We start from the raw sequence: 12,699 nt of genomic DNA, 5'->3' as shown, positions 1-12,699 counted from the left end.
CATGCGTCACTGTAGGGATGGTATTGGCCAGGTGATGACCGGTGCCTGGTTTCCTCCAGACATGACGCTTGCCATTCAGGCCAAAGAGTTTCATCAGACTAGATAATTTTTATTCTCATGGTCTGATACCCCTTTTCCACCAAAGCAGAGCCAGAGCTAGATCGGAGCCAGAGCCTAGTTTCAAATCGGTTCTTTGTGTTTCCACACACAAAGCCCCAGCTCCGAGCCAGGAAAAGTGGTTCTTAAGTAGCACCAAAACATTGCTGGGCTAGAACAGGGGCCCGTTCTTCGTACGTTGCTTATTACATCTGAGATGATTTGACAGATCCCAGATCTTTTAATCGTGATAACTGATCTCTGGCTAATTTGGTTCTTCAAACGAATTTGCGGATTGGATTAAAATATCTGGATTAAATGATCTAAGATCACTGCGCGTTCTTGTGTTCCCTGAAGAGGGCAGATGCATCGATACTCGAAACCACGATCAGCAATGCAGCGATTGGCTGGCGTCAAGACAGCAACGTAATGACATCATATAATTAAAAAGCCACCTGGCAAAAAACTTGACAAATTATACAATAAAAACCCCACGAATTTCTGGACCTTTATAAGGAAACAGCCAAACCACCACACCAACATAAAAGTTATAATAGATAAATGATAAATGTTTTTTGTTTTTTTATAACATGATTACCAATTATTTATATTCACGATTTTATACAGTATTTGTACACCCTTTACATTTTTATTTCAATGTTGTAATTTCATTTTTAATTCAATTTGAAGCAGATTTGTAACGTGACAGTATTCAAGTTTCTTATGGGTCAAGATCAAATTATCCTCTCTTGCGCTGCATCAAGCCACTCCCATAATATCCGTGATCACTTAATGCACGGCTCAGATTAACTGTACAACATGTGATGTGTGTAAACCAATAAAAATAAAGTTATATAAAGTAATTATTCCATCACAAATAAATCGCTCAATCAAGTGGCTGTCTAGTATTATACACAACATTATACATTCTCATACACAATATAACATTTTTATATTATTATTTAAAATGATTATTATTGCCCCTGGTTCAGAAATGCACTCTTGTAATAAAGTAGCAGTGGCTGGGACAGATTTTAAGTATCACCTCAAGATGCAATCTAATCCTGTTTACATGAAATAAGCCTGCTCCCGAGCAGGTTTAAGCTTACGGACCTGTTGCTATGACAGCAAGTTCAGGATGAGCTTCGAAGAACCAAACAATCCAAGGTCATGCCAAATCGTCAACAATCAAATCCAGCTAACTGAGTTAGCGAGGTACGAAGAACGGGCCCCAGGGCTAGAAGTAAGACCTGATTACTTGAGATCCGCCATGTTTGAAATAGCAGCTAATGGAGCTAACAGCTGCTGCTCGTTTGTAATCTCCGTCTATACAAATTACGGCGAACTGCATGAATGCGTTGGATTCGCTGTGTTTGCGTTGTGTTTTGATGCCGATGTAGGATCGTAAAGCCATGTGAATCAATAGTAACGCAACGTTTGCATTGTTGATGGAAGGCTTGTTCGCAGCGGTGCTGTGCAGAGACCGTTCGCCGTATGATAACGAGTCCAGCGAGAGCACATGACTCCTTATGCTTTTGATTCACTCATGCGGTTTTTTTTTATATCATACGTGGATCGGTCTGCGCAGTGACGATGCATCTCGAACAAGCCTGGTGTGTGTGTGTTTCCCGCTGCCCACGGTGGCCAGGTTTTCACAACAAACCCGCCCAATTGCTACTCAAAACAAGCCCAATCGCGTTCCAGGGGGGGATTCCCCAGTAAAAATCACATTTGGGGGTAAAATATGTGTTTTTTTGGCACTAAAATTCGCATTCCCGGGGCTAAATATCACATAATTGGGGTCGCTTCATCCCGCGGACATGAAAAAACAGCCCTCGGCAAAACCACATACTTGGCAACATTGCCGCTGCCTCACTAGCGTTGCTGAGAGAGATGAGACGTAAACAGTGACGTAAGACATGGCTCTGTTGTGGCTCTCAGCCCGTGGAAAAGCAAACCGGTTCTTAGAAGGCTCCTCAGTCGAACCAACTATGAACTGGGACTAGCTCTGGCTCTGAATTAGCTCTAGCACTGCCTTGGTGGAAAAGGGGTATGAGAGTCCTTCAGGTGCCTTTTGGCAAACTTTGGCGGCCTTTTACTGAGGAGTGGCTTCCGTCTGGCCACTCTACCATACAGGCCTGATTGGTGGAGTGCTGCAGAGATGGTTGTTCTTATGGAAGGTCTCCCCTCCCTGACTAAGGCCCATCTCCCCCCCCTGACTAAGGCCCATCTCCCCCCCCTGACTAAGGCCCATCTCCCCCCCCGACTAAGGCCCATCTCCCCCCCCGGACTAAGGCCCATCTCCCCCCCCAGACTAAGGCCCATCTCCCCCCCCTGACTAAGGCCCATCTCCCCTCCCTGACTAAGGCCCATCTCCCCCCCTGACTAAAGGCCCGGGTATACTTCACTTACCGCGCCCGGACGCGTCACGCGCGCAGCCCTGTCCGCGCGTCTTTCAAAGTATACTACACAACGGATGCGCGCGGAGGATCGCGTTCGACACATGCGCAGTAAAAAAGTGTCTATGCTCCACCAGACATCGGAGGGCAGCACTGAGTCCTGTCATCAACGGGACATTCGCTGGGCATGATCGGAGAAGAACTGTAGTGCATCCACCATTGCTACATAGTTTGGAAGAAACACTGAAGAATCAAAAATTCTCTCTTTTTTTTCCAAGCGTGTTGTTTTTAAACCGGTCTTTGCACACTCTTCTTCGACGGCTGAACACTGCTCAATACTGTGTTTATTGCCACCTAGTGGACTCTTCTGTACTGCTGGCGCATGTGCTGTTGCACGCGGACCGTCCGCGCGGTCACAAAATTTGGGCTGCGCGCGGACGGGGTGTGCGGCCGGCCGCGAGCCCTCTGAGTGACGAAAATTACGTCATGCGGGCGGTGCACGAACGCGGACGGCCGAAGTATACCCGGGCCTTTAGGCCCATCTCCCCCCCCTGACTAAGGCCCATCCCCCCCCCCCTGACTAAGGCCCATCCCCCCCCCCCGACTAAGGCCCACCCCCCCCCCCCCCGACTAAGGCCCACCCCCCCCCCCCCCCGACTAAGGCCCACCCCCCCCCCCCCCGACTAAGGCCCATCTCCCCCCCCCCCCCCCGACTAAGGCCCATCTCCCCCCCCCGACTAAGGCCCATCTCCCCCCCCCGACTAATCTCCCCCCCCCCCGACTAAGGCCCATCTCCCCCCCCCGACTAAGGCCCATTTAGTTTTCTGCAGCACCACATGGTCTTCAGGGTGCCTTTTGGTGATGTCACAGACTGTCGAATGACTATCTGTTTTTTATATGATTTCAGAATGGCTTCTTGATCCTGTTACACTGAATGATCTCTTACAAACTGCATTTTCGGGACAAAAATCCCCTAGTTATTTAAATACTTAAAAAATAAATAAGACAGTCCTTTTAATATAACAATGCCAAGGAAAATCAAAGTCCGAACCATTATGCTGAACGACAATTTTACACTTTGGAACATTATATGCCCCATATGTTGACATATTATTTTGACAAAAGTTATTTAAAATATTTAAGTGGACACTTTACTTGCATTTAACATGTTTTTTTAAGTATATAAAATTACTTTTGTAAACGTAATTATATATATTAGGGCTGTGACCGTTAACGCATGCGATTCATTGAAATTCCTTAACGCATTAAAATTATTTATCGCAATTAACACAAATAAATTACAGAAGTACATGAAGTTGTGTCATTAGATGATCTTAGAAGTCAGGAGTTTATCACAATCACACTGAGCATCTACAAGCACCCGTAAACCTGGTAAGAGGAAATTTCCATTCTAACTCTTTAATCCAATTCTGCTTCTCTGTTTGTGATCAGGCCATTTTAAGCTGTTTAACTCTGGGAAAGTTTTCAGTGATCTAGTAATAGAATTCATTCAGTCCAAAACAGTGCTAATGTAAAGAAGGCCAGGCTGATTACATCAGAGTAATCAGAGAGAATAGAGACTCACATTGCGTTTTTAGTGAATTATTCATTCCAGTGTGTGCTTTGCTTTAAAAAAACGAGCTCTGTCGTATTCTGCAATTGTTTTTGAAGAGTGCAATTTTGGTGTCGTACAGTAAGCATGTGAGTCTGTTATATTGATGCACAAAGAACAAACCATGTATGTGCACGCTCTAGATCCGTGGTTTTCAAACCTGTCCTGGAGGCACCCTAGCCCTGCACATTTTGTATGTTTCCCTTATCAGACACACCCAATTTAGTTCTTGCAGTCTCTACTAACGAGCTGATGAGTTGAATCAGGTGTGATAAATGAGGGAGACTTACAAAATGTGTATGGCTGGGGTGCCTCCAGGACAGGTTTGAAAACCACTGCTCTAAATCACTGATTGCATGCTGCATTCGTGTACAGACACAAAGTACATTTGTGTTGTTTCCACACACTCGGGAAGGATCATATTTGATTTGTCATGTGTACGTTGTGTTTAGAAATCGTAGGTTTATGCAGTCAGAGCGGTTGATTTAGGAGTTGGTTTGGCATCTCCATGTGATCCTGTTCGGTATCGCAGCTTGACTAGTCTAAAATGAAAACAACCTTGTTGTTGTTGCTCTTTACACATACTATACACTGTGAATTCTGTAATGTGTTTTTCATTGGTACTTAGGCGTGTATAAATTTTTTATTTAATATAAATTACATGGACTCCTTATATTTGGTTATTTGGTGTCCTTTTGGAGTCACCAATGATCCTTGAAGCTAGCAGAAAATACAGTTTTCTGGTTGTTTTCTTTGCTGGATATAGCAAATGATGACAAAATGAATGTGTTTAATGAGATAAATGGCGTATGCTTAATTTTACGTAAGTGTGCGATTCATCGCGATTAATCATACAACAAAAGTGCGATTACATTATTTTTCATTATAGGTATTGACATTTTATTTTGACAAAAGTTATTTAAAATATTTAAGTGGACACTTTACTTGCATTTAACATGTTTTTTTATGTATATAAAATTACTTTTGTAAACGTAATTATATATATTAGGGCTGTGACCGTTAACGCATGCGATTCATTGAAATTCCTTATGAAAACAACCTTGTTGTTGTTGTTGCTCTGTACACATACTATACACTGTGAATTCTGTAATGTGTTTTTCATTGGTACTTAGGCGTGTATAAATGTATTATATAATATAAATTACATGGACTCCTTATATTTGGTTATTTGGTGTCCTTTTGGAGTCACCAATGATCCTTGAAGCTAGCAGAAAATACAGTTTTCTGGTTGTTTTCTTTGCTGGATATAGCAAATGATGACAAAATGAATGTGTTTAATGAGATAAATGGCGTATGCTTAATTTTACGTAAGTGTGCGATTCATCGCGATTAATCACACAACAAAAGTGCGATTACATTATTTGTTATCGATTGATAAACAAACAAACAAACAAATAAATAAAGTATTTCTGTAATACAATTACCTTGGATCACATGTGCTACAGTATCTCTACTGATACATTTATGGCTATGCCTAAGAGACTGCAAACAGTATGCCGAGAGGCCTTGGGGCTCATAGCCAGCGCTCAGACCCCCTGCAGGGCACTTTGACTTTGAGAGGATGCAAGTTATATAGATACATCCACCAACCCCTCCTTTCAACCCCACCTAAAGCACCAGGCGCCAGCTTAGATGCATCTTCACACAGACAGCTTGGCGAAGTCAGTTATAATGGCCCTTATCTTAATCTGCTTTAAAAGCATCCTGCATTTCCACTAGATCTTTTCACCTTTCCTAGCCCACATTTAATAAGCCGACCCTCCTAACTGTTTAGCTCTTCTTGTTATGAGGTCATGCCAGAAAACATAGGCCGCGGTGGTTAACAGGGGTCCAACTGAGACAGGTTGAAAGCTGCAAAACCACATCTTGAGAACCGTAAAGGGCTTGTGTGTCTACCGGTGTGAGTTATGAATGATAATGTTGGGGGGCCTGAGGGCGGTATAGCACAATTGGTGCCATGGGGACAAGTGGCCGGAACAGACACACATCTTACACATGGTCCCTAACAGTATGGAGAGATAGTGGTCAAGCATGAGTTGAGAGGTGTCTGGAGGCTACAGATGCAATGGTCTGCTTCTCCTCAGACGGGACACACAGGCTCCAGAACTTTCACAGACTCCAATGAGTCCCTAAACTGCTCAATTTCCAGATTAAATATTAATCAACATGGATCATTCATACATGGACATGATATACAATAGGGAATTTATGTGGTCAATTTATAAAGAAACTGGTTCTTGTGTTAAAGTTGGGTTAGCATACTATGATTCTGGTAGGCTAAATATATTGGAAGTGTACACTAAGAGTACATCAACACAAAGATGTACATGCACAAACACAGACATTTGAGAATGTTAATCATCCCCTTAGAGGGTACATCATGACAGGCAGCCTGAATAGGGCTGAATTATTCATTAGCTAAACGTAACAAACAATGAGGAACAAAGTATTTTTCAATGGTTTTTAATAATTGAGCCTGTTACCTGAAAAGGGATACAGAAAAACCGTGAGCCAGCACTCAAAGGTTTGTTCATTATCCATAATACATTACAGCTACGTATTAGTGCATGTGGTCATCGTCTGACCGCTGCTATAGAATTTAGAAACAGCTGCTTCTAGTGTTATGACTTTGTGGATCCTCTACCGGAATGTCAGACAGCAACCACAGTCTTACACAGCAGGCAGATTATATTTTTTATAGCACTTCTGAGGAAAACATTAGCATGTTTACAGAAATGCAAAATTGTGGTCTCTAAGGCCTCCCAGTGGCAGCTTTGTAGAGCTGCAGTATGAAATTGACATGACTTAGTAAAAAACAACTCATGGTTCAGAATCTTAGATTTTGTTAGATTATTTTAAGCAAAGAAAAATGGATGGGATTAAATGGTTAACTGTATTTTTAGGTTTTCTGTTGCTACAGTGCTAGATTGAAGCGAGATGTTGCCAGTGTACTGCTATGCAGTTGCTAAGAGGCTAAGGTTGGCAGCTAAGCCATTGCTAGGTTAGCTGGTACTAGACAGTCAAGAAGACCATTCAAGAGAGTCTCTATGGTGCTTAAATATGTTTTCAGATGCCCCCCTTCAAATTAAATTGGCCATTTTATCATTTGATTATCAGTCATATCCTTAGCGCAGATGGTGCTACTAAATTGAATACTTCGAGTTAGAGGTTTGTTCAAATCCCTAACCATATGTATGAGCAATAGTGATGCTTGCGTTAGCCAGCGCCACATATTGCAGAGAATTTTGATTGTACACACCTTGTAGGATGGCAGGAAGCAGAGAACCCCTCGACTCACTGTGTGGCACACTTTCAAAAGCAGTGCCCCTACTTCATCCTGGAAGGCAAATGTCTCTGCATGCTGAAATGTAGCACAAAGTTTACGACCCTGAGGCCCTGCACCAACTGTACCGACCCAGACCTGCAACATAAACACACACCTATTATACAACTCGGAATTTAAGTTACACTACTATTCAAAAGTTTGAGGTTATTAATAATTTCTAAGGACATAAGAATTAGTAAGGACATATTAAATTGAGCAAAACGATATTTATAGTTTTACACAAGATTTCTCTCTCAAACTTTCTACTTAAAGAAAAAAATGTATTGCAGTTTCCACAAAAATATTAAGCAGCAAAACCATTTTCAACAATGATAATATTCATTCTTGAACATCAAATCAATAAATTAGAATGATTTCTAAAGGACCATGTGACCCTAAAGACTATAGTAATGTCTGCTGAAAATTCAGCTTTGTTCTAGTGATTTCAAAATAATAGTTTTAGAAAACAGTCATTTTAATTTGTAATAATTTTTCACAATATAACTCGCACATCCTGATAAATGCAATGTAACAATGACCTGTGACTTGTTGATAACATGATTGGCCTCCAGCTGGATGGAGAATTTGATGCCCAGTTCAGAGGAAAAGGAGCCCATGGGAGAGAGGGTGCCTGAAGTCAGCACAATACTCCGCACTGAATCGCTCAGATCTGAAAATGCCTGCCATAAAACACACCACCAACCCCAACAGCTTACAATAGATATTCATACTGAATAATGTTGTCAAATGTACCGACTTGGGTACCAATTTTAAAAATGTGCCGCTTTGAGCGCTGTTGAGCGTAATCGTAAACGCCTCTGATTGGCGATTGTGCTCACATGCTCATCAGATATGTCTGTGATTGGCTACAATGATCAGCGCTCTCAAAAACATGTTGTAAATATACATCAATGACGTTCTTCACAGATCGCTTGCAGATACACACGAGAACGATCGCTGAGAGACACCTGCTTGTGCTTTCAAACGCTCCCGCTTTCAAAACACATTCAAACACTTCCGTGTGCTTTCAAACACTCCTGTGCGTTGATCATTGTAGCTAAATCACAGACATATCCGATGAATGCATGAGCACAATGGCCAATCAGAGGTGTTTACGATTCGGCTCAAAGAATCACATTTTTAACATTTCAGCATTGACTTGGTACCGAAGTCAGTATTTTTGACAACACTAATACTGACAATATTCAAATTAGATTGTATTGCAGCAAGCATAGTTGTTCTCACCACAGCAGGGTTGAGACACCAAAAGCTCAGGGTATGCACCAGAGTTTTGGTGCGGGTGCTCTGTCGGCGACGCTGGGGTCGTGCAAAAAAGCCCTGAGCGTCGGGCAGGTCCTGCTGGGTAGTCCACATGTAGCACTGCTGGAGAGCCACACGGTAATCATCTGCAAACCTGTACATATTCACAAACAGAAATTCAGTAAAACCAATAGATGAATGTGAAATAACTGGATTTTGTGGTATCAAGTGACTAACTAGAGCATGTAGTAGAACGTTTGTTCAAAGCTTTTAAAAAGTTATTTTGATAACTTGATAAGAGATTATCAAGTACACTAAAATATACTAGGAATTATTTTTCGTGCATTAAACTAGGGCTGGGTGACGTCAATTATCTGAAGATACATTTCAACTTTCAACTTTTATTTATATAGCGCTTTTAACAATGCAGATCGTTTCAAAGCAGCTTCACAGTGTTAAACAGGAAAATAATGCAACAGAATTGTATTCAGCCGTCTAGTCGTTCTGGAGAAAACGGTGATGTCATCAGCTCATTTCAATTATCATACAGTGACAATGTGGGCATTAGAACAGTAATTAGATCAGTAATTTAATTGATATGGTTAATTTAGTTTAATAAGTAGATTCATTTGGATATTTAGTTGAAAAATGTAGTGTTCCCAACTGAGCAAGCCAAGCCAGAGGTAACAGTGGCAAGGAAACCAAAACCCCATCAGGTGACCTAATGGAGAAAAATAAACCTTGGGAGAAACCAGGCTCAGTCGGGGTGCCAGTTCTCCTCTGGCCAATTAACAAACAGCGTATGATTATTATTCTGGGAACTTTACAGGTCAGAGGTCATAATAATCAAAAATATTTTTATACAATATGGCACTTTTCATGCAATGAAAACATTTTGTAAAAATATAATGTAGGTAAATATTATAAACAAGTATTGTTATATTGGAGAAATTAAATGAAAACAAGCATTGATTATTTATAACTAAAATTCACCATTTTACTTCTAGCAGCTTATTTTGAATTTATGATTCCTCTCTAAATTTTACACTTAAAGTTCCCTTTTACACTTAAATCTTGTCAACTTTTAGTATTAGACTAGCATAAAGATAGCCTCAAAGCAAAAAGACATGGACTGGAAGCCATAAAACTCCAATTGCGATTTCAAGGGGTCTTTAAAAATCACTGCCAAAAACCTTTTTAGAGATAGTAAGGTAAGAAGAATGATGGGTAGTTTGTGATAATGACCTGCAATTTTGTCTGAAAAGAAATTCCAGCACCATAAAGAGGCTTTTGAGCATTGACTGAGTGTTGGAGCTGATGGTGGGAACCTGCACCGTGTCTTCTCTCCCGTTCACTAGTCCGATCCGCTCCTCCTTCTCTAGCACTGCTGCCAGATTTTTCTACACAAATCAGATAAAAAGGAGGGGAGACTGTTAGTATACTCCTTCTGGTAAAAGGGGAGGAAGATATACACAGAGGAAGAATACCTGTAGCAAAGAGAAGGTGTCTGCTGTGATGCCAAGGCCGTGGAAGATGCCAAGAACCTCCGTCCCTGTCCAGACCTTACAGGAAGACTCATATTCACGTTCCTCCAAGACATTGCAGCTTTCCTGCACCCAGCTACAAAAGTATGGAAATAAATATATAATTCATTTCAATTAAATTATTTCAAAGAGAATTAGTTGCCACACTTTAAAACCCAATTTACACACATTACAGATTGGTCCACATAAAGAAATATTAGGAATCTTCAGAAGGCAGATCTGTCCTATTACAACTCATGATGAAACAGAATATGGATGTACCACCACCGCCTATGATGTGAAACTATTGAATAAAAGAAAGGTCGTACTTGGCAAGGCTGCAGCAGAATGCTAGAAGGGGCCTGTGTTGATCGCGCCGAATGTTGTGTGTCACCATTCCGTCGATCTCATCACGTGCCAGCAACAGCTGAGCTTGATTCAGGGTGAAACTGGCACTCTCACGGGCACAGTCCTCTATGTTATGAGCCTCGTCCAGCACCACAATCTGCTCCTTCAGATTGATTTCCATCTGGAAAGAGGAGCAAAATGACAGTTATCACCAGATGGACACATATAAAAATCCTTAAAATATCCAAACACATGTGTTATCAATCTTATTTGACTTCTTTAAACTAGGGGTGGACAGGTTTTTAAAATGTTTTAGTAGGGCTGTCGTTTTAAAGGCACTATATATAAGATATTTGGATTAAAATATCCAGAAACCACTAGAACAATGTTATATATTTTATTGACTTGTGTACTTACATTATCCAAAATGTTTACAAGAACGTTTAAATCCAGAGAAATAAGCAATTTTAACCAGGTCACGGACCATGTCCATGCGTCGCCATGTCCGTGACGCTTTAATGTATTCTGTATTTTATTAGACAGGTGAGCAACTGTTTGGATACATTCATCAACAGAAAACTAATCATAATTATATAGCTCAACACAGTTAGTCTTTTTGTTTAAATCTCGCTATCTTGATTTATCGATCTAGCTTACTGCAGTGTGTGCAACAAGTGACTCATAGTAGCTGTTGAGCGAAAGCACAGAGTAGCATTATAACATAACTTTCAACACACTCAAATGTATCTAATATGGTAAAACGGCGCTTCGCTACCCCACATAAACATCACCGGAAGAAACAGAAGCGGTCATCTGCGGTATGATAAAAAGATTCATTGCTTTCGAGTCGTGTTTCATGCTTTCTGCCCAAGTCATGTCGGATTATTTTCCACTGGCTGTAGAAGTGAAGACAACAACTCAGATGATTCTGCAAAATCAAGGCGTCATCAAGCTACGCCTTTGTTTTGAATAAGCAAACTCTAGTAATGAAAATTATACACTGTGCCTTTAAAACGTTAAAATAATTAATTAGTTATGGAAAAAAAGTCATTAAAATTATTTAAAGCAATTAACGCACCTGCCCCGTGCCCCAAAAGCTACTTTGCGTAATTTCTATTTGATGCTTTTCTCATTAAACACAATGACTTTAAAAATGACTGAGCAAAATGTATTATTAAAAAGATATTATTAAACATCAAAAAAAGTAAAATGCAGAAAATATAATTGTCTGGGCCACTTTTTAAACCATATACAGTAAATTGTTGCATGCCAGTGATCATCAGTTGAATTCCATATTAATTTCCAGAGTAACAGTTCAGTTCCCATGAATTTTTCCAATTATAATCTAAATCTGTAAATGTAAATAATCTATAAAGCAACATAATTATATCTAAATAAATAAATATGTTGTTTATTAATTTCTGCATATACTGAAACTTAGATTATATGGTAGCCTATGGATTGATGCTCACACTCTCACGAATGAGGGGGTCCAGCAGGTAGTTGTAAGGACAGAACACAATGCAGGCCTCTTGCATGAGCTCCCGAGCTGCATAGTAAGCACAGGACCGCAGCTTGCCGCCAAGACGCACCAGATCCTCAATGTCCCAAGCCTGGTGGAGCCCATGAACCCACTGTAAAGAGCTCTGATCACGCATTTTATGCACATTGTGATAGTACCGGCATGAACGACCCTAAAACAACATGGAAATACACACACAGATAACATTGCGTTATGAAAAGAGGTAATGCTTGAGATGCATTTGACATAAGTGCATAAGTGGTAGTGCTAGCAACACCAAGGTTGTGGGTTTGAATACCAGGAATGCATGAACTGATACAACAAACTGTTAATGTGCTTTAATATAATTATATTTATTTAGGCAGCTGCCTCACTGCAGAAAAGGGAAGCATCTGTGCATTGTTTCGCAATTCATTGGAACCTGTAACATGCTGCTGAAAGGCTGATAGCAGCTTCCAGTATACATACTCAAAGAGGGATTAGTCGTCAATGAGAGCATGGGATAAACGTCAACCTGATCGTGCCGTTTTGATCCCCCTGTCCTCCAACCCTTATGAAAGTGATGATGGCACCACTGAGGGGTGTGCGACCTA

At 40.9% G+C, this 12,699-nt stretch overlaps 1 protein-coding gene across 2 annotated transcripts in view; it reads right to left on the bottom strand.

Annotated features, from left to right (window-relative positions):
• brip1 (BRCA1 interacting helicase 1) overlaps positions 1–12,699 on the bottom strand; it is a 41,009-nt gene that overhangs the window by 16,012 nt on the left and 12,298 nt on the right. For both annotated transcript variants that reach the window (XM_079823522.1, XM_079823523.1), the window contains 7 exons: positions 12,057–12,278; positions 10,566–10,765; positions 10,201–10,333; positions 9,959–10,113; positions 8,699–8,867; positions 7,993–8,133; positions 7,388–7,549 (listed from right to left, as the gene is read on the bottom strand). In XM_079823522.1, coding sequence (XP_079679648.1) covers positions 7,388–7,549; positions 7,993–8,133; positions 8,699–8,867; positions 9,959–10,113; positions 10,201–10,333; positions 10,566–10,765; positions 12,057–12,278 — 1,182 coding nt within the window. The remainder of the gene's footprint in view (positions 1–7,387; positions 7,550–7,992; positions 8,134–8,698; positions 8,868–9,958; positions 10,114–10,200; positions 10,334–10,565; positions 10,766–12,056; positions 12,279–12,699) is intronic.

This window comes from Gobio gobio, assembly GCF_949357685.1.
Source record: "Gobio gobio genome assembly, chromosome: 8".
Classification (NCBI taxonomy): domain Eukaryota; kingdom Metazoa; phylum Chordata; class Actinopteri; order Cypriniformes; family Gobionidae; genus Gobio; species Gobio gobio.
Note: the sequence above shows the minus strand (reverse complement) of the source record. Positions and strands in the feature narration are given on the sequence as shown.